General features: G+C 42.2%; 1 protein-coding gene across 1 annotated transcript in view; it reads right to left on the bottom strand.

Annotated features, from left to right (window-relative positions):
• The window catches only part of LOC128413775 (heparan-alpha-glucosaminide N-acetyltransferase-like), a 168,766-nt gene that overhangs the window by 101,089 nt on the left and 41,436 nt on the right, over window positions 1-26,241 (bottom strand). Inside the window, exons 5-7 of the mRNA XM_053388191.1 lie at window positions 23,370-23,439; window positions 22,431-22,485; window positions 5,764-5,846 (exon numbers count right to left, since the gene is read on the bottom strand). Coding sequence (XP_053244166.1) covers window positions 5,764-5,846; window positions 22,431-22,485; window positions 23,370-23,439 — 208 coding nt within the window. The remainder of the gene's footprint in view (window positions 1-5,763; window positions 5,847-22,430; window positions 22,486-23,369; window positions 23,440-26,241) is intronic.

The raw sequence follows: 26,241 nt of genomic DNA, 5'->3' as shown, positions 1-26,241 counted from the left end.
TAACATAATATATCTCCAATCTTTCATCCCTTTTTAGTTCATTGTTACATATTCCATAACTTAATCACTAATGCCATATTATTTTTAAATCCAACATCATCTTAGCATTCATAAATTTTGCAATATTTTTGAAGGTAATCTTTACATTTCTTCCAATCCTCTTCCACCGACTCTTCTCCCTGGTCCCGGATTCTGCCAGTCATTTCTGCCATCTCCATGTAATCGATTACTTGCATCTGCCATTCTTCCAAGGTGGGTAGATCTTGTGTCTTCCAATACTTTGCGATGAGTATTCTTGCTGCTGCTGTGGCGTACATAAAGAAAGTTCTATCCTTCTTTAACACCAATTGGCCGACTATGCCCAGGAGAAAGGCCTCTGGTTTCTTCAAGAAAGTGTACTTAAACACCTTTTTCATTTCATTATATATCATTTCCCAGAAAGCCTTAATCCTTGGACACGTCCACCAGAGGTGAAAGAAAGTACCTTCAATCTCTTTACATTTCCAACATTTATTGTTGGGCAGATGATAAATTTTTGCAAGCTTGACTGGGGTCATGTACCACCTATATATCATTTTCATAATTTACATGCCGTAAATTTCATACCGGTGGTCCACAGCTGCTCCCAGTCAGCAAACATAATATTATGACCAATGTCTTGTGCCCATTTAATCATAGCTGATTTAACCGTTTCATCCTGTGCGGATGCTGCAACATTTCTAAGGTAGGAACCTTCACTCTTGCAGAGGTCCAGTGGCTTGGTTTAGTCTGAACTTTATTATCCCAGACACACACAAAAGGCAAAGTGGGAAGATCAGGGGAAAGCTCACATTTCTACTGGACAGTGTTTGCAGCTCAGTAAGGAAGCCAACATCACAGAGTGTGCAGCATGCCACTTACTGGCATTTTAGCAAAGCAAGCCAAAGAACTGATGGCAGTTACACAAATCTTGGAACCATAAAAAGGGCAACAGATAAAGGGAGGGGAAATGATTTGTTGAGAAATAGAGAGAGGTTCCAGAGGGAAAGAAGGCCTCGGGGAGAAAATGAAAGATCTAATTATTTGGTGAAGCAAGGAATATTAACACATCACTCATGTTTAGCATTAGCAATCATGAGAGTTCCACATCACTGCATTGTACAGCACGAAGCCGGAACCTGTTGAGAATGATAGATATATTCGGTCCTAGACAATGACAGTGTAGAAAACAGATTTTCATTAAGCAAGTGGGAATATCTGTAGATTGCCAGCTATACATCTGTCTCATCAACATAATGCATAGAGTGGAGTGGGAGACTCTAGTTGATCAATGTGCTCAACTAGGTCAGTTGCCCTAAGAAGATCTTTATGGATCACATTTAAAGCATTTTAAATATATGTTTGTAAGTGTTTTAGAATGAGAACCAGGCTAGTACAATCCATAGTCTTGTATGACTGATAAAGTTGCCCACTAATTAAATAATTTTAGTTGATTAATCATCTGCCTTGTAACCAAACAACAGAGGAATTGATTCAGCATTGACTCGTTGTACCTATAAGGCTATTCAAATGCAGCTACATTGAGCATCAAATATGTCCCTGAAGAAAGGCTGAATAGCCCCAAATATTTTTGGATTTGGGTTATTATAGAAAAGTATGTATTGTGCCTACTTTTTTTTAAGTTGTGTTTACATGAGGTTTTGGTGATTCTGCTCTATTTTATGGGTTGGGATCAAGTCAAGTCTGCCATTTCTAACATTAAAATCCAAATGGGAGCTAGACCTGGATATTATTATATGAAATGCCCTATAGGCTTCAGATTTGACCAAAGGAATTTTTGTATATTTGGATGCCAAATGTACTAGTTGAGTATTTGGCAGCCTGTTATACCAAAGGGGGGGGAGTTATGCAGCAAACGTTTATAGAACATTCAGTTTTTGCATCATTTTAAATCAGGGCCTGCTCAATATATTTTGATACCAGAAGGGAAAATTCAAATGACCTCCCTAATGCTAACTGAAATGGAGCAGAATCTACTGGAAAGGAAGGACAAGACAAAGAGGTTGATAAAATTATGCTTTGTGAAGAAAATGGGTAGAGATAAATATTTCCCCTTGCTCATCTAAAATGACAAAATGGCAGGGGCTTCAGAACAGGCAATGTGAACTCTTACATTCTGTAGCTTTAGATTGGAATATCCTACCCTGGGATGTGATGATGGCTGCCAACTTGGATGGTTTTAAAAGGGGATTAGACATATTCGCACAATGGCAGTATATGACCTACACGATCAGAGGTACCATGCCTCTGAATACCAGTTACTGGGGGAGCAATAGCAGAAAGAGTCTAATGCCTTCTTACCCTGCTTGTAATCTTTCAAAAGGCAGCTGGCTGGCCACTTTGGGTAACAGGATGCTAAACTAGAGAGGAATCACCAAATCATAGAACTGTAGAGTTGGAAGGGTCCCTGCAATGCAGGAATCTCAACAGTCTGATCCATTCACAGGGCTCTTAAGTTCTCCAGAAGTTCTTCTAGCTCAAGGCTCATTGATATGCAACTGCTATGTTTTTGTTCATTTCAGTGGCGCCTGAGCAAGAAACCTTGGTGACTCACACAACATGGCAAGATCTGTCTTCTACTCTGCTGCCCTTACCCAAAATCCACCACCAGAGGAAGTTGCTTCACTTTGCCTGAAGAAGAATATGACCACCTTTGCTTTACATATTGTTATGCCTTATTAAGAACTGCCATGGACATGGCAAGGGAGAAGGTTAATTCCATCCAGACCCCACCTGGAAGGCATCTAACTGCCATCAACGTAGTTCTATCAAGTCTGATGGAATAATGCAGACATTATCACCAGCTCAGCTCCTGCAGCTGATCTGGGAGAAAGACTGCTTCTGGGATGAGACTCCTTTTTATCAATGGCAAGGCAGCCAGAACCACCACTGACATTGACAGGGAGTTGTTGCTCTTGTAGAGACAAAATCTGCATAAGCAAAACTATCTATATAACTGCATTATAAGAACTGTAACTTTTTTAAAAAAAAAAACTTAGCTTGCTTTTCCTTTCTCCCTCCCCTTCCTTTTACCTCATGTGCCATGTCTAGATTGAGAGCTGGAGGGCAAGGACCATCTTAGCACAGAGTTCTGTAAGCTGCTCTGAGAGCCTTTTTGGCTAAAGGGCAGGATATAAATGCCATAAATTAATAAGACCCTTTTGCTATCCCTTTGGGAAAAATATGTCCTAAAGCCTCATTTCTTTCCTGAGTACATGTTTGCTTAAATCTTGTTTTCCAAATGGCATAACATTATCTCTCACCTTAATTACAATACATGGTGGTGACAGCATTAGCTTTGCACCATCTCCTCCCTGGAAGAGCAAGCAGCATCAAATGCCATGAAATGCAATTAAGTGTTGCTCAGGCAGCCAGACTGGGCTATATTGGCTTGCTTTCCCTTCAGAATCCACAAGCAGCTCATTGTAGTAGCTACTCAGCCAGAGCAGGCTGATATCTTTGGTGACCTGGCAGGCATGCGGGAAGGGAACCAAATTGCCTCCTAACCAGTTCATGACCTCTGTGCCTTTTTATTATATATTATCCCAGTTAGCAGCTACTTAGTAGGAAACCACCTAGGAGAAACTGTACATTTGCTTGCATGCATGCAGACTAAACAGAAGCAAAACAAGCATGTCACATCACTGCTAGTAAAGGTAAAAGGTCAATGACCCCTGGATGATTAAGTCCAGTCAAAGACTATGGGGTGCGGCGCTCATCTCGCTTCAGGCCGAGGGAGCCAACGTTTTTCCGCAGACATCTTTTCGGGTCAGCATCCAGCATAACTAAACTGTTTCTGGTGCAACAGAACACCGTGACGGAAGCCAGAGCACACGGAAATGCTGTTTACCTTCCCGCAGCAGCAGTATCTATTTATCTACTTGCATGGTGTGCTTTCGAACTGCTAGGTTGGCAAGAGCTGGGACAGAGCAATGGGAGCTCCCCCCTCCTCATGTGCACAGATTCAAATGGCCAACCTTCCAATCACCAAACCCAAGAGGCTCAGTGGTGTAGATCACAGCCTCACCCGTGTCCCCATCACTGCTAGTACTGAGGTAGGGTAGCATGGCATTGAAGAGAGTGGACTGTGAGCCTGAAGTCCTTGGTTCAAATCTTGCCTCGCTATGAACTCCCTTGATTGCCTTAGACAAACAGCAGTCTCACCCTACCATATATTTAAAGCACTCTTTTACCACGCTTCAACAGTCATGGCTTCCCCAAAGGAATCCTGGGAACTGGCTCGTTCAATATATGCTTGATCACACAAGCATGCATTGTGCCAAACCTGGAAGTAACCTGAAAACGTCACAAAAATATCACAAAAGGGCTTTTCCAATGGTGTTTCAAATATACGTGATTTCACTGACACACACAATGCCTCAGAATATAATCCCTCCATGTAAATGGGGGTGTTGCCTGTACCCAATGTACCTCTAATGAATTCTGCACCTTCTTAACAGCATAACTAGCTAAGTAGTTAATGTACTCACAAGCTCCCTCTGCCAGCTACTAGACGTTAACTCTGTCCTTTAAAAATGGCAGTGTAGAATAGACACAATGGAAAATAGCACTGTTTCTAAAATGCCAATGGTTTGATTCTTGGCTTGGCTCCATTTCCTATTGTTGTTTACATATTGCCTATAACAGTAATGTCTCGCTCTGAATGTAACTGACCTGTATGAAGGACTCTGTGATTTGAAAACAGAATCATATGTACCTTTGCTACCTAAGAAAAATCTTTTAATAAAGAGAGAGACTTACTAGCTCATCAGGCAGAAGGGTAGGGGGAAATCCACTGCAGTAACAATGTTAACCTTTTACTCCCAGTGGGATTGTAACAACTACAGTAATAAGAAAATGAAGTTGCAGAAGCACATGGAAAAGATCTGGTCAACTGCTTATCTCTCATGTCTTTATGAATCCGAGTAATCCACCATTTTTCTCAAAATGGCATTAACATTACTGCTCTCTTACTATTTATATTATAGTAGTATCTAGGGTATTGCTCTGAAAACTGTTTTCCTCATTTAGTTACATGAACACAAACAAAACAACTTGCTGTATGAAAAACACCACAGCCTTTAGCCAAGGGCTGAGTAAATGCCCTTCTCTACTAAAGAGAATGCGTCTTCTTCTCTATTAAAAGGAAAGTACAGGAGTGGGGAATGGGTCTAGAATTCAAAACCAGCCAACAACTCGTTTGTTTTTGTTTTTTAAAACCAAGTTTCTAGACCATATGATTAAGTGAATGAGTCTGAATGTGTGTGAGCAGTTTCTGCTTAAATCCCAAAATGAAGATCTCAGTAGCATTTGCAGCCATCAGAAAAGGTGGGGCTTAAGCATCCTGCATAACCCATTGCACCCCCCATCCCCCAGTAAGAAGGCACGATATAAACACTGCTCCAAGTTTAAATGATAAACTGTATAAATTCATCTACAGTGGTACCTCTGGTTACAAAGTTAATTCATTCTGGAGCTCCGTTCTTAACCTGAAACTGTTCTCAACCTGAGGAACCACTTTAGCTAATGGGGCCTCCCACTGCTGCCACGCGATTTCTGTTCTCATCCTGGGGCAAAGTTCTTAACCTGAGGTACTACTTCCGGGTTAGTGGAGTCTGTAACCCAAAGTGTTTGTAACCCGAGGTGTTTGTAACCCGAGGTACCACTGTATTGTAAAAATTAATTTTAAAGACTATGGCAAATCAACATGGTGCAGGACTTTACCCTCTAAATGTGTCCAGGGAAAGGAGTCTTCGGCGTTTGGGTTTCTCCTCCACTGGTCTTGGGCTCTCTGCAGAATTAAGTTCCTAAAAGGGAAAGTGGAGAAAAGAGTGATGTACCTTTGTTGACAGTCAAGTTCTCCATTCAAGGAGGGTCAGAGCATGGCAAAGACTGAAAAAGCTGGAAGTCAGCATTGGTGTAAGATTAGAGTTTTGCTAATTACTTATAGCAAAGTGGTCCAACGTGAGTCCCTCGAGGCCTTTTTTGGCAACCCCCAGGAATATTTGACCTCCGCCACAGTCCTCCAACTGCCTTCCCAAAGCCAGGTAAACAAAGTGTTGGGCTTTGAGAAGGAGGCATGAGGACTCTGACAGGTTCCTAGAGGCCTCCCGCTTCCTTCCCAAAGTCTAGTTAGCACTTTCCCGGCTTTGAGAAGAAGGCGTGGAGGGCTCTAGGACCTTGTCCAAGCTTCGTGCCTGCTTCCCAAAGCCCAGTGCTTTGCTTAAGCAGTTTTGGGAAGACAGCACAAGGGCTGCAGCGGGGCATCAAATGTTGGCCTCTTTTTGAACTGTTAGAAAAGACAGTTCCCATTCAAGCTGGTCATTATAATAATTTGCCACATTAAGAATTTGGAGGATGTCTCAAAGCTGGTGCAGAATGGGCCAGAATGACCCCCTTCCGCATAAAACTGCTGTCAAAAACTGCAATGTATTAGAGACACTTGAGAACACACACACACACACACACACACACACACACACACACTAACTTCTTCATAGCCAGAACCCATCTGGAACACAACTGAATGGCCTAGAATGGAGACTTCCAAGCTAGCAAAGGTAGCCAAATTCATCAGAATGAGTAAACCACAAAATGTCCACAGAAGCCACATTCCAATACCAGTTTTGAGCCATAAATGGTATTCCCCACCATAAAATGGCCTAAAATGCCAACTTCTGAGCTAACTGAGTTAACCAAATTCATCAGTCACACAAGGAATCCTGAAGAAAACTGCCACAGAACTCATGGTCAAATATCCATTCCAAGCATTAAAAGCATTTTGGATTGATGCAATGAGCCACGGTTCATCCACAGAAACCATGCCCCAATATTCATTCCAAGCATCAAGCGCTAGTCGAAAAACTGGAATGTCAAGTTCTGAGCCAGCAGAGCCAGCCAAATTAATGTCGCATTTGACCCAATGGGCACAATGAAGTAAGCCACAAAACCTCCAGATACCATATTTCAATACGCATTGCAGGACATAAACCATTTTCTGTGTAAACAGCCCAGAATGCCTCCTTCTGAGCCAGTCAAACTAACTAAATTCACCAGTGACACGTGACTGGGTATGGGCTGTAACATCAATTTGCAAGCCAGGCAAAGCACTCCAATTCACACATTAGAACGTAAGCAGAGTCTTGTTGCAGCGGACCAAAGGTCCATCTAGTACAACACCCGATTCTCACAGTGGCAAACCAGATGCCTAGGGGAAGCTCAGAAGCAGGCGGGACCCAAGTACAACAGTAGTCACTCCACTTGGTATTCCCTGCCAATGGTACCCAGTGCCATACAGCCTCTCACCGTGGAAGTAAAACAGAGCCATCAGATCTTGGAAGCCTTAACCTCTATGAACTCATTTAACCTTTTTTAAAAGTCATCCCAGTCGGTAGCCATCACTCCATCTTGTGGGAGCAAATTCCATACTTTAATTATGTGTTGTGTGAAGACGTAGTTTCTGTGGTTTGTCCTTATCCAAATCATATAACATTCAGCTTCATTCACTGGATGCCCCAGGTTCTGGCATTGTGATGCAAGTGGTGGGGAAACTTCTCATTTCACTAACTGTACAAAGGACTGAAAGTGTGGTTGCACCATAGATTTATATAATGGTGTTATGATATTGGCAGTTTTATTTTCGGTTTTATTTTCAGCACTGCCTAATGATCCCTAACATGGAATTCTCCTTTTTTTCACAGCTGCCACACACTTGGTCAAAATCTTCATCAAGCTAGCCCCTGTGACTTCTCAAGGTCACACTCCTCATCTGGCACTCATCCTAGCAGAGGCAGATTCTGTGTAAAAGAGGTGAGATTCAGCCTCAGGGATTTTGAAGGTGCAAACTGAAGTTTTATGTCTCTCCAGTGCCTTACTCCATTACTGTTAAATGGACAATTGAAGCAGTTTGTTAGCAGTTATTATTATTACTCAGGAATTTGGTTGGTTTGTCTAGCTCACAAGTTGCCATTCCAGGTACTTTTTTTCCAGAATACCATTTATGGTCCAAAGCAAGAACCCAAATGTGGTTTCTCTGGGTGTTTTACAATTTACATCATTCTAATCTGTTTCTCTGTGAGTTGTGAATATGCCTCTTTTGTATTGCTCAGATGGTGGAGTTCCAAGCAGGATTTTTCCCACCTTATATATCCGCACTTCAGAGGTATCATGAGGTTGTCTCTGCATTTTCCATCCAATCTTTGAAGCCATATGGTCTAGTCATTGGCTTTTTCCTAACTTATTTTAATAGAAAGCTGAGTTTGATGGTATACTGAATTCTACATTTATGGGATGCACTATGTTGGGAATGCATTATGTTGGGAAGCATCGTAGCAACACATTCCTTTCAAACACATGATTAAAAAAAACAACCATTAATTTTAAAATGGTTTCTGGAACCTTGCCTTATGCATAGCTTCTCACGGATAGAGATTTGTGTGCCACTCTTTTACAATCACGTTTTGCCCACTTTAAGACCTGGATGTCAGTGTGGCACTGCCCACATTTCTCAGAACAGGAAATAATGCATCAAAACCTAAGTGTGCAAACATACATCAAACACTTTTTTCAAAGGATCCAGAAGTCAAAACTGGTATTTCACAGTGTGTTTTTACCACTGAACTATTGCCCAGTGTAGATTGTCTCCAAAATACCTTTATAAATTCTGCTTGACATGTACAGTATGCCCATCTCCATTTAAAAATAGAGGAAGCTTACATGCTAATGCTTGTGGGATGCAAAAGGCGAGCCGTGCTTCATTAGATTTGAAGGGACGATTCTCTCCTGGTTAGGCCTCTGGCTTGGCCATATTGAATTACAACGCTAAACAGAACAGGAAGGATCTGCCTGCCTAATTCTGTTTGATAGATCGCTTTGTCATTTTCAGATGCCAGATTGGAGATAGCCGCCGCCTCCTTGGCAAAGAATGGTGCTTTAGAGCTCTAGGCTATCAGGAGCAAGCGCTAATGTAACCCAGCATATGCACAGAGACTGCTAGCTTGCTGTAAAATAATTGCTGCAGTTTCTCCAAAAATTATGGCAACCCATTTTCTAGCAAGTTGCTTCTAGGATTAACTAAACTGGACAAGCTAGATCAGCAGCAACAGCTTTGGCTGCTAATGTGACATCCCATTGTCAGTACATACCTACAGATGTTCTATGTAGGTTATAAACAGGTTAGGTTTTTATGAACTGAAGGGAAAGCATTGGTGCCACCATGCCCTTAACAAAGATGACCCTAATTTATTCCTTAACTAGTGCCTCTGATCACACAGGTTTTTTAGGTTTGTTTGGCCTGAGAAAAGAATTGGAGAAATAGATATAAATGCCACACCCAACAATGTTTAGGAATATAGAAAGTTGCCAGATACCAAGTCATACCATTGGTCTACCCAGCTCAGTGACAAACTGATGTGCTGGGATGTGGGGCAGGGGTTCAAGAACAGAGCTTCTCCATGCCCCCCCAACATGAAACAAATTAGCATGGATTAGTAATTAGTAAGGGGAGAGGACACACAGCTGAAAGATACATTTCCGTATGGCAGGATATATTCCTGGGAAAGCGGGGGGAACAGGTTGGCTAAGGGAGAAACAGATGATGATGTCTAAATCCTTTAATAGTTCATTCAAGCTCTGCACAGATTTAATATTGAAGTGAGGGAGATTATGAGCAAGGAAAACTCTGGGCTTAACTTCATTTACCTTTCCTCTGCTCTTTCCAAAACTTGGTGTAGAAAGAAAAAGAATTTGGTTCTTAGGTACAATATTGATAATTCCATACTTAATTGCCTGTGCTCAAACAAACCTGCAAGAGATTTAAGATCCATGGCAGAGATTCTACTCCTTTGCCTGCCACAGAGAAGGTTTATGCTACTGGGCATGAAAGATAGTGGCTCTATGTGGGTGGTCCCATGAATGTGAAACTCCCTCTCCTGAGAGATACAATCAGCCGCCTCTTTGTTCTCATTTAAATAGGCTCTAAAAACATTTTAATTTTTGATTCTATTTAACATTTTCATCTCATTTGTTGTGTTAGATCCATCCCCTCATTTTATGGTGTGATGACTTACGGCTCTGGTATTTATCCCCCACCCCACCCCATTTTATTCTATGATGTGATGACCTAGAGTGAAGAAATACATTTGAACCCTGAAAAATATTTGTATTCATGACTGGCTTACCAAGGGTTCTTTTCTGTTCTTTTTTATGAGGCTGGTAGAATTGGATTAGTGTAAAATGTTTCACCACGGCAATTATTATTGGTGCACTGTTGTATTTTTATATGTCTTTTGTTTTTATATGTTGCAAGCTACTGTAAGAAGACTATATATATTGAATGGCAGCATTAAATGAGTGAATGCATTCATTAAGCAAAGAAGAAGAAGAAGAAGAAGAAGAAGAAGAAGAAGAAGAAGAAGAAGAAGAGGAAGAAGAAATTGGATAACATTTTTTTTAAAAACCCCCAACTTGTGAATTCCAAAAGTTCTGCTAAAACTGGCCTCTCAAAGTCATTTTTCACCTTTGGACATGGAGAATTTGCTCTTCTGTTGCTGCAAACTATAATGGGTCTGTCACAATTGTGGATATTAATGGGCACCTGACCTTTCCAGTGCCTTACACTGGGGTCACTTCAAAATGGTTTTATGTCTTTGGTTGGAAGAAGTGTTCTTAAGAGAGAACTTCATTTAGTCTCATCTATTTTTAGTTAATCCAACTCTTCAGACAGCAAGCAAGGTCAGCAAATCTTCACCAGAAGGTCACAAATCCACGATGCAGCACTATGTAAGTCGCCAGGCCATTAATTATTCCACAGAACAAACTCTACTCTACTTCTTTGGTTAGACTGGTTACCATCTGTAGTTAAAGTAGAAGTAGAGATACTGAAAGCTGAATACATGATATCTTTATTTTCTGGCTGGCAGAAAGAAGCAAGTGCTTGGGCCTCATTGTTAGAAATCTTTGTGTGAACAGATCTGTATGGGATTGGGCTGCTTGTTTGCAGACTAGGACATCTGTTTCTGTTTGGTGTGCATGGAACACATAGAAATGTCTTCTCCACTGAGCCGGTCCACTTTGACATGGAGTGAAGCAGCTGCCTCAGGCAGCGGAAACAGAAGAGGCGGCACTCCTAGAAGTGCTCCACCCGGACACTGCCGAGGAAGCAACCCAGGTAAGGGAGGCTATTGTGGCAGTGAAGCAGCACAGATGCGGCCGCACAGGTGAGGTCGATTGGTAACTCACAGCACCTGGTGGCAAGAGCCGGGAAGGGATATAAGACCAGCATTTCCCTTCGGCTCTTTGCCACAGCAACACACTTCCTGCCTTGCTGCGCTTGGATTCTTGACTCCTTGCTTCCTGATCCTTGGACCCTTGGCTTCTTGACTCCTTGTTTCCTGATCCTCAAACCCTTGACTCCTCGACTCCTGGTTTCCTGAGCCTCGGACCCTTGGCTTCCGGACTTCTGGCTTCCGGACTCCTGTTCCTGCTCCCACCCCACCATCTTGCCCCCGGTCGCAATGTCCTCCGCCAGGACTTCGTAAACCAGACCGTGACATTCACCTCTCAACCAGTTGGTGAGAGGGGAGGAGTTCACTCACCCAGCTTTGCTGCCAGCTGGGAAGGAGCTTTGGAAAGAGGAACGGATTTGGTCTTCTTGATGACCCAATGGCCTGATCTAGCGTACATTAGACAACCCAGCCATATTTCAGCCCAGGATGTTCTGCCCCACTTGGAAAATGGATGCTTGATTAGAGATGTAGGAGGACTCAGAAATTAAAACAACATAACTAGCTTTGCTTGGAATATAAAACTCTGGCTCTGGGTCTGCACCTCTCTCATTGCAAGCAGGACCTGCAAGAAAAGGTTGCCATATGGAGTGCTTCTACTCAGGGTTCCAGCCAGCTGTGTGCATTCCAGAATATGACATTCCACTCTCCCTCTTCATTTTTCTGGTTTCTATTTTTTGTCTTCCAGATGTCAGCCAGTAAGTTAGTATTCCATGCTCACTAAGCATGCTCAGTTTGCACTGGTTTGTTTTTGAGGGTTTCCCCTTAGGCTTTTTTTCTCTAAAGTTTTTTTTGTACTTCAGCAAATGGTGAGATTTTTCCAAGCCTGCCTCTTCCATGTGAATGGTGTCATTTTGGCTAGATAAGGATCATAAGGATCCACAGTTGGACAAAAATTCATTATATATCATCAGTGAAGTTGATACTTTACCAAGCAACATATGCAAAAAAAAGAGACGTCCCTGCGGGATTAATTTCATTTCTAAATCTTCTTGAAAAGTACTACTAAATAAAATAGTGTTACAATCTCTAAAACATTGTTCTTAAAGACAGAGGTCCTTTTATTGTTCAGGAAATTATTCATTATGTTAACTACTTTGCACCACAGTTGAAAGGCCAAGAAAGAGTATCATCATTTATCACAGAAAGTCTTGAGCAGAAAGAAGCCTGAATGCTAATTTTTACTGCGCATTGATTGTTTAGACTAGAGTTAGAAAAAACAAATGGGTAGTCTATTTGTTAAGGAATTGTTTTCATATCCAGACAAATATCACAGCAGGTTTAGAAGGTTGTTTTGTTGGTGCTCTGTATGGGGAATCCTGTTTCTTGCAAGACTTTACAAATGGAAGAACTATAGTGTTTATGTCAGTCGCTTACAGTTTTTTATTCATCTTCCTCCAATGGCTTTATCTTATTTAAAGGGCCTCTCTTGCAGGTTGTATACAGGGTTGTTGTGAGATAAAATAACTTCTCAGTCTCATTTATTTATTAAAAAATATTTATCACTATTTATGAAAATATCAGAGCGGTTTACAACAAAACATTTTTATGTGTTTATTTCATCAACTTTTAATAAAATATCAAAAAGAAGAGTTATTCCCCTCCTTCCTGAAGGAAAATGGGCAATGCCCTTTCTAACATGGTGCTGCCAACTGCAATTTTCATAATTACTTGCATCAAAAAATTATTTATGAAAATGAAATTGCTCCCTAATTAACTGTGATGTCTTTTTACATTAATTGATTTTAAAAACTTCTGATAAACTAATAAGTTATGGCTACAATCCACTTGCCTAGGAGTGATGGGTAAATTGCACTGTTGCATGTTGCAGCCCTAAAACATCAGCATCTTTAAATTAAGTCAATATTTCATTTACAACTTTAAGGTATATTTGAGCTGACACTTTTCCCTGCTGCTGTTGTTCACATGAAGAGAGCAGCAAAAGCGTAATTTAGACATTCATCCTATATTTGTTCACCATCAAACTACCTTATACTTAGATTAGACCCACTGAAAACAATAAACAGAAGTTACTTAGACCCATTTATTTCAATAGGTCTACTACTCTAAGTATGACTAACAATGGATCTCACCCAGTGTCTGTAAGACTTTACACACAAAGGCTTCGATTGCACATTCAGGGAACCTTTGACTTTGGTAACATTGTGCCCTGAAGGGAGCCAAAAGTTGGCACCCCCAAGTATTTATTATTTTCACAATAATTCATGCTGGTACAGTTGCTTTTTAATGGCTCTTTTCAATAGGTTCCCAAATAAGGTGGTACTGTTATTTATTATTATTATTATTTTGCACCCCTCAGCTCAGTGCCCTATAAAAGGGAACCACCCACACCACCCTAAATCCAAAGCTGCCTTAGGACTTGCCAATCAGAAGGTCAGTGGTTCGAAACCCCACTTCGGGGTGGGCTCCCGTTGCTTGGTCCCTGCTCCTGCCAACCTAGCAGTTCGAAAGCACGCCAAATTGCAAGTAGATAAATAGGTACTGCTCCGGCGGGAAGGTAAATGGCGTTTCTGTGCACTGCTCTGGTTCGCCAGAAGCGGCTTAGTCATGCTGGCCACATGACCCGGAAGCTGTACACTGGCTCCCTCGGCCAAGAAAGTGAGATGAGCGTTGCAACCCCAGAGTCGGCCACGACTGGACCTAATGGTCAGGGGTCCCTTTTCCTTTAAACAGGTTTTAAAAACTTTTATTTTGCTTCAAAAACCTGCAAAACCGTTTTGACCAGAGACTACAGTGGGACAAAAGAAAATATGAGTGCTTATGCCACACACAATAGTTTTATCACACTTTCAACACTGGAAAAATCCTGTTCTGTCTTCTCTTCTTGGACACCTTATTGATTTGTTTCTGCTAAATAATTTTATCAGAAGCTAAACTGGACTAATTGACCATCCATTTTCAAAGTGTCCCTCTTTTCTAGGGAACTGCATAAATATATTGCAGGTGTATGGGTGTGATTTGGGGATGGGTGAGCCTGCAGTGCCAGCATGTGGGGTCTAATGCTGGAGGAAATGAAAATATTTGTGCTAGAATAGTGAAAAGCAAACTGAAATGAAAGTGGCAGTGCAGAGCAGACTTTTAACAGACACTGACTTGGAGATCACACTGGAGATGTTAGGAGCCTCTTCCAAGCCAAGGATGTCAAGCAAATCGATAATCAACTCAGCATTTCCCAGAAAATTAAATTGGAGTCGGTGCTCTCCTATTTTGAGAAGGGATTGCAATTACATTTGGGAGATTCCTAGACTCCAAAGAAACAATGCCAAATGCTTCTGATATTCCAAACATAACAAGTTGAAAGTACAGTATCTAAACAAAACATAAAATATTATGGAGCCAAGCCAGGTATTGTCTCATCGGTGGGGCTCCCACTTCAATAGCAGTAATACAGTCACGGAACACTAAAGAGCATGTGCTAAGCAAGATTTCCAAGAGAACTGTAGCATTTTGCTATGTCAGTGCTTCCCCCCAAGGAACTTAACAATCCCTCTCACATGAACACAGAATGGAAGATGTCAAGATCCCCACGGATGTGCTCTGCGGGGAGCTGGCTTCAGGCACCAGGCCCATCGGCAGACCAACTCTGTGATACAAAGATGTCTGCAGGCATAACACGAAGGCTGGGAACACCAACCCCACTGTGTGGGAATCCCTTGCAGATAACCACAGTGCCTGGAGACAGGTTGCGCATCCATAGCAGTGACCAGAGGAGGAATGACCGCTAGGAGGAACACAGAGAGAGGAAACACCATGGTGCAGCTGCACCAGCACAACTGGACACCTTCATCTGTCTCACCTGCAGCAAAACATCTCTCTCCCATAACAGCCTCTACAGCCACAGCACATGCTGTAACCATCCAACAGTTTGACTTCACCCCCAAAGGCACACTCCTCCCTTGCCTCCCAAGACAGAAAGATGCCAACATGCACCCCACCCTTCCTCTTGGGCAGTGGTAGGGATGCATTTTCAGACTGATGGCTACATTCCCTTCTGAGCAACATGCCAGCTAGTTTCTACACCCCTCTCTGCCCTCCATCAAGGCAAGAAAGAGGAATTCTCACAGCTTGTGGGCACATTCTAGTCAGGCAAAAACTTTCAGATGTGAAGCAGAGCCAGTGAGGGGTGTGGCTTCAGGAGAGGAGGTGTGGCCTGGAGAATGTTCTCTGCATCAGATAAAGAGGCCTGCATTTGGACCCTGGGCCTGAGGTTCCTCAGCCCTGGTTCAAAACCTCCAAGTGTCCCTATATTCCAGGGACAGTCCCAGATTTACAGAAGCCGTCCCCATTTCTGATTTGATCCTGGAATGGCCCACTTTTCCTTAGGGCGTCCCTATTTTCATCAGATAAATGTTGGAGGGTATGGACCTCTGAGCCAAGGAGATAAGTAACTATGCAACCATTAGAAGCCATTTGAAAGCAGCCCTGTATAGGGAAGTTTCAAATGTTTGATGTTTTATTGTGTTTTTACATATGTTGGAAGCTGGGGCACACCAATCAGATGGGCGGGGTGTAAATAATAAAATTATTATTATTATGGAATAGAAGATCCCTATTTCCATTGGAGAAATGTTGGTGGGTATGCTGTTTTAAGGAGATCACTGTGGGGTAAAACATGAGTTATTTGAAATCCAGATGCCTCCAGCCAAGTCCAACACTGTGCGTAGAATCCAGTGTTTTTGTTCTGTAAATGGAAGAAGTGTTGTTCTCTCATTCTTTGAATGGAAGCTCCTTCTGTTCACAAAGTAAAAAGGTTGGGTACTAATCTATATCTACTATTTCCATACTGGCTGTGCAAACCTCTGGGAATGCATCTCCCCAGATTAGAATGCTTAGAAGCCTAAGTGGATCTTTTGTCTTTTTTCTACTACTGTTACCCATTCTGGGCCTTTGGGATGGGTCAGATCAAATTCTAAACAAACACACACACAAATAAGGGGCAAGGGGTAGAGGTAATATAGACAGCCAAGCAATAACTGTGGAAAAGTACAGGTTCCTGTGAGACATTTTGACTTATGATTTTGTGCCCAAAGACTTGGCATTCCTGCCTTTCTCATCTAATAAAAAGAGATGATTCACTGATAATGGAAATGGTTCCTTAAGTAAATTGCTGCCTCATCTAGGCTTTTGTATTTGTAAGCAATAACTGGAAGCTACGGCACATTTTTACTCTCTTGTCTGGAAAGTATATTGACCTCAACTTTTGGCTCATACCTGTGTTCTGATATATAACACCAGCAGCATCATGTGTTTTAAAAAAAACGTTCCTGGATTAAACCATCTCTAACTGTACATGGAGGGGGAATCACATGATTGAATACCACTGCTTACAAAAACCCTGTTGAAAGCTAGTATGTCCTGGAGAAATTTTATGCGTTCAGAAAGAAAGAAAAAAGCTGGAACCCTTCTCCTCACATTCAGCTTTCCAACCGAAGAGTTATTGATATGGGAGAGAAGTCTGTCATGTGATTTCCTCATCTGCTGTGAGGGTAGTCCAAGAACCACCTTGCCGTGTGATTATTTGTTTCCTTATCACAGAGAGGCTTCTAAATGCAAATGCAGATGCAGGAAAGTTTGGGTGGCTTGAATGGGAACTGCACACGCTCTTAAATGTACTATTCCCACACTGTTTGGGACAACAGTTCTATATAACAGGACATTTTCTAGGATTTGATCATGGTTAAGATTTTCCAGGGAATCAACAGGTAAACCATGTGGTGACATCAATCAGTCCTCAGGTTTGGTTTGGCTTTTTTGAACGATCTCCAAGAGATCAAATCCTGTGTTTGGGCCCCAGTATACATCTTATTCATATGGATTCCTCCTGGTCTTAGCTCAGGAAGCAGAGAACACAGTGCAGAGTTGTTTTCCATTCTCTACATCTCAGAAGCAGATGTCTTTCTGGATGCAATGCTTGGGCCCGCCATTCCTAAAAATCTACCTCCTCCCCTTTCTATGAGCCAATTCACATGCAATTTTCTTAATTAAAGGGTGCAATGTAACAAAGCCACCCTGTGCCTGTATTCGCTTCTGAAAGAAGGTAGCAGCCAATTTTCCACCAATGGCCGCTGAAGCAGCTGGAGAATACTTCCAAGCATGCTCATCCTTCTGTCATTCTGTACAGTGCAACTGCAAGTTCTTTCAGCCACTGCCAGTACAGCTCAATTAAATCCACAACAGGCAGCCTGCTCTCCAAATATACCTCATTCTGGTGATGGAGGCTTTCCCCTAAGCCAGTGGTTTTCAATCAGTGTGCCATGGCACCTGGGGTGCCTTGAATGATGGTCAGGGGTGCCACGGGCAACACTGGCCTGTGTCCCTCTTTCCCTCCCTCTGTCCTCCAATGCCCTCTTATGTCTCTGCCTCCCAAAGGCTTGCAGAGTTGTTTGTTGCAGCAGCCCTGACTACAAGCTCCCTAGGCAAATGGTCCTCTGGGGCTGGCCAGGGGGTGCCTCCCAGGCCCTTGTGGGGAAGTATGAGGAGGCAACTCTCTTTAGGGCAGGGGGGCAGCTCAGAGACCGGGGTGGCAGCTGCAGCTGCTCAAAGGACTCCCAAGGAGAGGGGATAGGAGAGGAGGCTGAAGGTGTTTGAAAAGGGGTGAGAGGCTGCCAGCTCTGCAGGCAAGGGGTGACATAACTGGACTCTTGAGCCCCACAGGGGTGCCACAGAAAGAATGTACAGTGGTACCTCAGGTTACATACGCTTGAGGTTACATGTGCTTCAGGTTACAGACTCCGCTAACCCAGAAATAGTGCTTCAGGTTAAGAACTTTGCTTCAGGATAAGAACAGAAATCGTGCTCTGGCAGCGCAGCAGCAGCAGGAGGCCCCATTAGCTTCAGGTTAAGAACGGACCTCTGGAACGAATTAAGTACTTAACCCGAGGTACCACTGTAGTTGGTCATGGAAGCTGTGGACCCAAAAGGCTTGAAAAACTCCGACCTAAGCAAATGGGAAAGCAAGACTTTCCTCCTCCTGACAGCTTGTGGCAAGCTGTTGGTGAGGATAAATTTGATGGGTTGTGGGGGGTGGGGGGAAGCAGCCACCACCAGATTGGGGAAGAATATGAGCCAGTGCATGGTAAGTGAAGAACAGCTGGGTTGCTCTTCTTGCCAGAAGCTCCAGGTGAAGGGGTGTGCAAACATGTTTAAAAGTATTCTCCAGCTGTTGTTCCTGTAGTAGGTGCCAAGGCAAGGGACTTCCCTTTCTCCACTAAAGGCAAGTTTTTACATTCAACATGCTAGTGTAGAGTAGTTAAATAAACCACTCACAGTGCTTCCTTTCCATTTAGTGCATATTGTTGGAAAGAGAGGTTTGTTCCAAGCTGCCCCAGGACCTTAGGGTGAAGGGCAGATTTAAAATAACAGCAATGTAGTAGCATTGAGGGAAGTATTACAGAACAAATTAAGGCAGAATAAATCTAGCACTAATGTGCAGGTGCACTCTTCCATTGTCTCCCAAGACAGATAGATGCCAACACAAACAAACACGTGTGTATGTCACACACACACACACACACACACACACACACACATGTGTCAAGAACGTGTTACAGAATGCACCAGTCTGGAGGGTCCCCTCAGACAAACAGCAGGTGAACAGATGCCAAGACTGCTTCTTTTTCTTATATGTTATAATTACATACGAAGAAACTGCTGAATCAAGCCAATGGTCCCTTTAGTTCAGCATCTTGTTCTTACAGTGTCCAACCAGATGCCTGTGGAAAACCTGCAAGCAAGGCGCAAGTACAAGAGCACTCTCATCTTCTGCAGTTTCCAGCAAGTGGCATTCAGAAGACTACCACCACAGCTAGTAGCTGAGCAACAATCTGTTCAACAAATTAGAGTATCTAAGGAACAGCTAGACATTTCTTTGCTAGGTATGTTCCAGCTACTTCTGCCTGTAGTAGGGTGGACACAGCATTAACTTTGAAGAGGCTAAATTTTAACACTGGTAATATTTTAGCTGTTTTATTTTTATTTTATTATTTTTATGAAAATATTTATATACTACTGTGTCATAAAAAATATATCACATCAGTTTACGGCAATATAAAAACGTAAAACCAAACAATGAAATCATAAAAAGTTTAAACCAACTTAAAAGCAAAAATAAGTGAAAAGCAAACATCTGCAGATCATTGGGTGGGATGTATCCTTAATTCATTTTTATATTTGTTTAAAAAATATTTGGGCACAGCATTTGTTTTAAATTAATTAATAGGTTGTCCTTAAAAGTCTAACATTAAGCCAAAATCTAGACATCTGGGAATTTTAGATTCTGGAATCGTATGTTCCAGTCATTGGTGTGTGCGTGCTTCTTTTTCTCTTTAAAAATGTTAATTTCCTAAAACCTGCTGTGAAGTATTATTAGCAATCACATCATGTTAAAAAATGCCCTTCAAGATTAAAAGCCTGAGCTGGAGGCCAGATTGCATCTCTCCAAACTCAATTTTTCCTTGCTTGATATATGGCATCACCTACTTTATTTCCGTTTTATATCATTATATCCACCTAGCCAACTGAGGCCCATTCCGAACCAACTCATAATTGCGATCCATTTTTCTTTTAGAAGGATGAGAAATACTTTATGAACTACACACAAGCTGTACCACCTAAAAAAGAAACCAGCAGAACATTCTTATCCCTGCTGGTCTCATACTCAGTATTTTCTGAGTATATATGATAGATTACAAGTTGCTCTAGGGTACAAACATTTGCCTATTTCCTGCAAACAAATTTACTGCTAATGCCAGTGGACAAGCAATCAGTATTAAATCAGGAAGTCTCATTGTTTGTACAAGTTTTTTCAAACTCTAAAAGGGCATTGTATGAGGGCTAACAACTTCTGGGAGAGATGCCTTGGCAGAAGTGGGGAATAGCGTTACTGTAAGCCCAGAGAACGCGGGTGGGACGCGGGTGGCGCTGTGGGTAAAACCTCACTGCCTAGGACTTGCCGATCGCATGGTCGGCGGTTCGAATTCCCGCGGCGGGGTGCGCTCCCGTTGCTCGGTCCCAGCGCCTGCCAACCTAGCAGTTCGAAAGCACCCCCGGGTGCAAGTAGATAAATAGGGACCGCTTACTAGCGGGAAGGTAAACGGCGTTTCCGTGTGCTGCGCTGGCTCGCCAGATGCAGCTTTGTCACGCTGGCCACGTGACCCGGAAGTGTCTGCGGACAGCGCTGGCTCCCGGCCTCTAGAGTGAGATGAGCGCACAACCCTAGAGTCTGTCAAGACTGGCCCGTACGGGCAGGGGTACCTTTACCTTTTAAGCCCAGAGGAAAGGAGCATTATATCAGCCACTGTGATGGGTGAATAGAATGAGGCCTCTGGGTATTTGTACTAGTTGCCTGGCCTCTTGGCTTTGCCTGGTCAACAATGAAGGTGTCAGCTCCAGCCCTAGCTGAAGCTCTGGCCCCAGCCCCTGACTACACGGATCTTGAGTTTTGACACACACATTCCAGAACTTGTTCCTCATATGGTCACAGCCCACTAACAAAGCACAGTGCCCGTTCATAGCCTGAATATCTCAAGCAGAGGCTAGCAAAAAACCTGCTTAAAACCACCTGCTGTAGAAGAATACACCCTGAGGTTCTTCTACAAACCTGCCACGTATATTTTTAAACACCTCCATCTACTCTGACTGCTCTTGACAGCAGTTCAAATCTGTCTCCAGCAGTGGCATTCTCTCATTACTGTCAAGTTAGCTGCCACATTAAGCAAAGAAAAGTACATCACCCAGCATCTTGTCTGACAGCAAGCACTATTGAGCAAGACAGGGACACAAACAAGAGCCCCACAGCATTTTATCTGCTTAGTAGGGTTGCTATCAGAGAAGAACAGACAGTCTTCTAAGGGCTCTTCCAGGCTATCGCTGTTTTGGGGTGGTATCACAGATTGGCAAATTCAATCACATGCTGGAAAATTCAAGTTGCGCAATTAAATTTGATGCAGAGCTCTTGCGCAACAAACCTCCTTCTCCCCAAAATCAGACATTTTGAGATAAGGAAAGTGATGTGGAAATGTAAAGCGTAAAAACAACACTGGTTGATGTAATGCTGTTTGAACTTGCAAAGAGATCAGAATGAATGCTGAGTAAAGAGCTGGTGTCATCTAGCATGCCTGCAAACTTGGTAAACACAAACCATGATGAATGCTCAATAATCAGGTGGTTTGGAAGCAGCCTAAAAAGGCCAGAAGGAAGGAACTTTCCACTAAGCAGCATACTTAGGGGCAAACTACACTGCAAAAAGAACATCAACGCGTATACTAGGATCAGAGGGGTGAAGAAATTCCCCCTTTAAACCCTGGAAGCATCACCAGATTGTGAGAGGTGGCTTTGCAGTGGCAACCAGGAACATATTAGTGTGGAAAAGTGCAAGCTGTGTTCACAAGTGCTTGGACACAACTCACTTTCTCCCCGGGGGGGGGGCATCAAAATGGTAAAAGATCCTTCCACAACAAATAGAAAGCTGAAACATAGTACATAGCACAGGTCAAGGCACTCTGTTTAATAAAAAGGAGGGTGCTTTTATGCCTATCACTCAAAACTCAAGAATAAGCACTCTTAATTACTAAATCCACCACTCCAGCAGCAGGGATTGCTCTTTAAAACATGACCAGGTTGGGAAAGGAGGTATTTGCAGAAATTTATGCGCATTAGAAACATATACAGTGGTACCTCGGTTTACAAACTTAATCCGTTCCAGAAGTCCGTTCTTAAACCGAAACTGTTCTTAAACTGAGGTGCGCTTTCCCTAATGAGGCCTCCTGCCACCAGTGCCCTTCCACTATTCAGGTTCTGTTCTTACACCGAGGTAAAGTTCACAAACCGGGACACTCCTTCCAGTTTTGGAGATTTGTAAACCGAATAGTTCGTAAGCAGGGCTGTTCTTAAACTGAGGTACCACTGTATGAGACATGCATATTTCACAATTAAGGGTGGTTCAATTAAGTTTTAGTCAGAGTAGACCTATTTAAATTAATTGGCCTTATTTAGTCAAGAGTTATTCATTTCAATGGATCTACTGTAAGTAAAACTTAGTTGAATACTCCCATAAATGTTTAAAGAATGTGAAGCGGTACATATACTTACAATGGAAGTAGGTTTGTGTTGAAGGCAATGGCAGTGTACCCGGGTACAGTGAAGTCTGCAAGAATTCAAAAAGTAACCTGTCTATAAATCTAGGACTTGAATGTTACCTAGAATTAGAAAACCTGAATATAAGTAACAGTTTAAAGAGGAGTTTGTCTCCTGTAACTCAATAGATTTACAAAACTCCTTAAAAACAAAAAACAAAAAGAAATTTAAGGTGCAGAAGGTTACCCACTAACTTTCAAAAGATGGTGTGGGTTCCTGAATTCCCTATGTACAATGAAGAAGCTCACAATAATTTAAGTTTATTCAAATTTGTAGGAAATAAAGAACAGGAACAAAGCACTCCACACACATCAGGAAGAACCACACATGTTGCCTGAGGTTTCTTTGACATAGCACTGTGGCTTCTTGTTCTGTTAATGAAGCAAGCCACATTTTGCACTGAAATGGCCACGACAGTGGCTGCAGAGAAAACTGCCAACACTGGTGGTGCATATGTGCATCTAGTTTTACTGAATCAAAAATATCAAGAGTAATCACACAATAGATTAAAAGTGTTAGAAATTGGCCATTTGATGCCTGTATGATGATCTCACACAGATATAGGCCAAAATCCAATTCTAGGCATGGGCATACTTGCCATGAGCAACAATTCAAGAACCAGGTCAACGGGGCAAAGCTGAACTTTGTGACTGGCAATATACCACCATAAATGTGTTTTCATCAGCCACATACATGGAAAATGGCCACTCCTATCACCCAGTTAAAGGCCCACGCCCATAAAAATGGACTGAAACTATTACTGTTTATTCTAATTCTTTATGTGTCTATACTTTAAAATAAATAAATGCAGAAATAAATAATTCAATGATAACTTGCAGATTTAAAACATAGAACAAAAACATATAGATCCACATATCACTTACACAGACTTACTTGGAGACATAAAGTCCAAGAAAATACAGGAGGGCCACAGCAATCATGCAGGCAAAAGCAACCAACAAAGCTGAAGAGAAAAATAGCAATTTAGCTACTTGTGGTTGAGTTACAAGATTCTCTTTCTCCCCGCCACTCCACCCCACATCCTTTCACTACATACCATTAGCAAACGCCACACTAAATATTTTATCTATAATTTCACAATTTCATTCTGCAAAAAAAAAACCCAACAACACCCCATTAAGAAAAATGACTACCTCCAGCTGCAGATAAGAAAGCATTGTGATGGGGCGGTCAGTCATGGATTATTTTAATAAAGAAAATAATGCAGACTACTTTTCTTGCCACTGGAATACAGTGGAATTATCGCAAAGAAATGTTTCTGACAAATCCGTTCATATATCATATATGTGGCCCACTTTCTAGCCTCCACACCTGCCCTTGGGTCTTCATACTGTGTCACCCAATTGTCTCCTCACACTTGCAAGTGTCAGAAATATGGTGCCGCCAGGACAAGACTTTGGGGCAGATGTATATCCGAAGAATGAGCAGGAGGAGTCCTCCAAACACAGCAGGACTAGCTTACTACTTTCTGAGGTAAGTGAATGTAATACCGCCAACAGTCCTCTGAAAACAGGGACATTCTTTTCTATGCCATTATTAATGCTTGAGCATTTCCTCCTGGTCAAGTGTACAAAAGTTATGAGAGGAAACACACAAAACTGGGGTACTTTAAAGCACAGAAATCTTGGAATTTATGTATTGCATTTAGGGAAGCTCTGAGGGAAAAAGAAAACCCCAAATCAATAAATACTACTAACCAGCATTGATATTGATGTAGAATAGAATGTCCCTATTTTCTGAGGACTGCTGGAGAGTAATAGCATTGGGGAGGATTTAAGACCAGTAAGTCCAGGGGGCACACAGGCCTCCTGTAGAAGTGTGCATGCACATGAAAGCTCATACCAATAACAAACTTAGTTGGTCTCTAAGGTGCTACTGGAAGGAATTTTTTTATTTTGTTTAGGCCTCCTGTAAGTCCATTACATCACCCAAATGCACAACTGCTCTTGAATGGCACTCTGTGTCCTTGAAGGAGCTATACAGTGGTACCTCGGGTTAAGAACTTAATTTGTTCTGCAGGTCCGTTCTTAACCTGAAACTGTTCTTAACCTGAGGTACCACTTTAGCTAATGGGGCCTCCCGCTGCCACTGCACAATTTCTGTTCTCATCCTGAAGCAAAGTTCTTAGCCTGAGGTACTATTTCTGGGTTAGCAGAGTCTGTACCCTCAAGTGTCTGTAACCTGAGGTACCACTGTAACTGGAAGGAGAAATTGCAGTACCTGCAGTGTATGACTGGAAACAATTAGGGCAGATCCACAGAGATCTTTGTGCCCTGGGGCAAAGTTGCACAAGATGAATTGTTTTGATTTGTTTGTTTGTTTGTTTGTTTGTTTGTTTGTTTGTTTGTTTCAGCTGGGGCTCCACTTTCTCACCTACAGGGTCAAAGCACCTATATTTCCCACAAAAGCACAGTCTCTAGCTTGGCACTGTGATCATCTTGGTTTTCACTTAAGGTGCAAAAGCTCATTTCAAGCCCACCATGGGTAAATCAAGGTGGCGTTTACTAAGCAAGGAGCCCCCTCACACAAATAGTTTCTGTCCTGAGGAATGCTGCCCCCCCCCAGTGGCCTTCCTGGGAAGCATTGTTCTCATTGTAAATGAGCTACATTTGACCCTAATTATGTCATCCAGTACCTAAATTTGCTATGTGATAATCTCTGGTCACTTGAAGAGGAATAAAATGGATGGGTGCTCATTATGGCAGCAAAGAGGAAATGGATGTGAACAATTATAATTTTTAAAAAATATCAATATACAGTGGTACCTCATGTTACGGACGCTTCAGGTTACAAGACACTTCAGGTTATAGACTCTGCTAACCCAGAAATAGTACCTCGGGTTAAGAACTTTGCTTTAGGATGAGAATAGAAATCGTGCAGCAGTGGCGTGGTGGCAGCAGAAGGCCCCATTGGCTAAAGTGGTGCTTCAGGTTTATTCAGGTTAAGATCGGACCTCTAGAACGAATTAAGTTCTTAACCCGAGGTACCACTATATTCCGGTAACTAGAATTAACTGGGGAAGGGAAGCTTTTGGCCCACTCAAAGATCACTACTGTACTTTTGAACAAATTAACTGGATCTGTGGAACGTTCCACTCAGTTCACAGTACCATGTTTTAGCAGCTCCCACACCACAAATCTAAAAACAGAAGTGGGACTGAAACCAAATTTAGACTACCAGATTACATTGTAAAATTGGACTGTACCACTAGACTGTGAATTGGGGTTTGTGTGTCAGATATTGTAAACTGCCCTGTGAGCCTTGAATGAAGAGCTATATAAAAATTTAATAAAAAAATAGTTGAATAAATAATTGAATACTCTACTGAGAAACAAAATCCCAGCATGCAGAAAAGGAATAAACTTGTCAGAACAGGCTATACTTGTCCTCTCTGATTTCTAGTTTTCTAGTGCAGAGGGGTTGTTCTATGGAGAGGCACTCTCCCCATCTCACCCACGGAGTCTCAAGTGATGGAGTCAAGGAGCATTTTGACTACATGACAAATTCAGCCTCAGTTTGTGGATGCCACAGACTTCGCTCATTTTTAAATGGAAGGTTCTATTTTCCCCCACTGCCTTATAAAACCATATGTAACTTATTTCCTGTAACTGCAAACTGATGACAAATCTGACTGGATTTATAATCCTGCCAGCAAGCAATATCTATTCATCAAGCGTACAATGGAAGATACAAGCCCAATCAAATAAAATGCTACTGGACTATTTCCAGCAGAGCTAATAATACA

The sequence above is a fragment of the Podarcis raffonei genome, chromosome 5 (genome assembly GCF_027172205.1).
Source record: "Podarcis raffonei isolate rPodRaf1 chromosome 5, rPodRaf1.pri, whole genome shotgun sequence".
NCBI lineage: Eukaryota > Metazoa > Chordata > Lepidosauria > Squamata > Lacertidae > Podarcis > Podarcis raffonei.
This window is presented reverse-complemented; position numbering and strand designations above follow the sequence as displayed.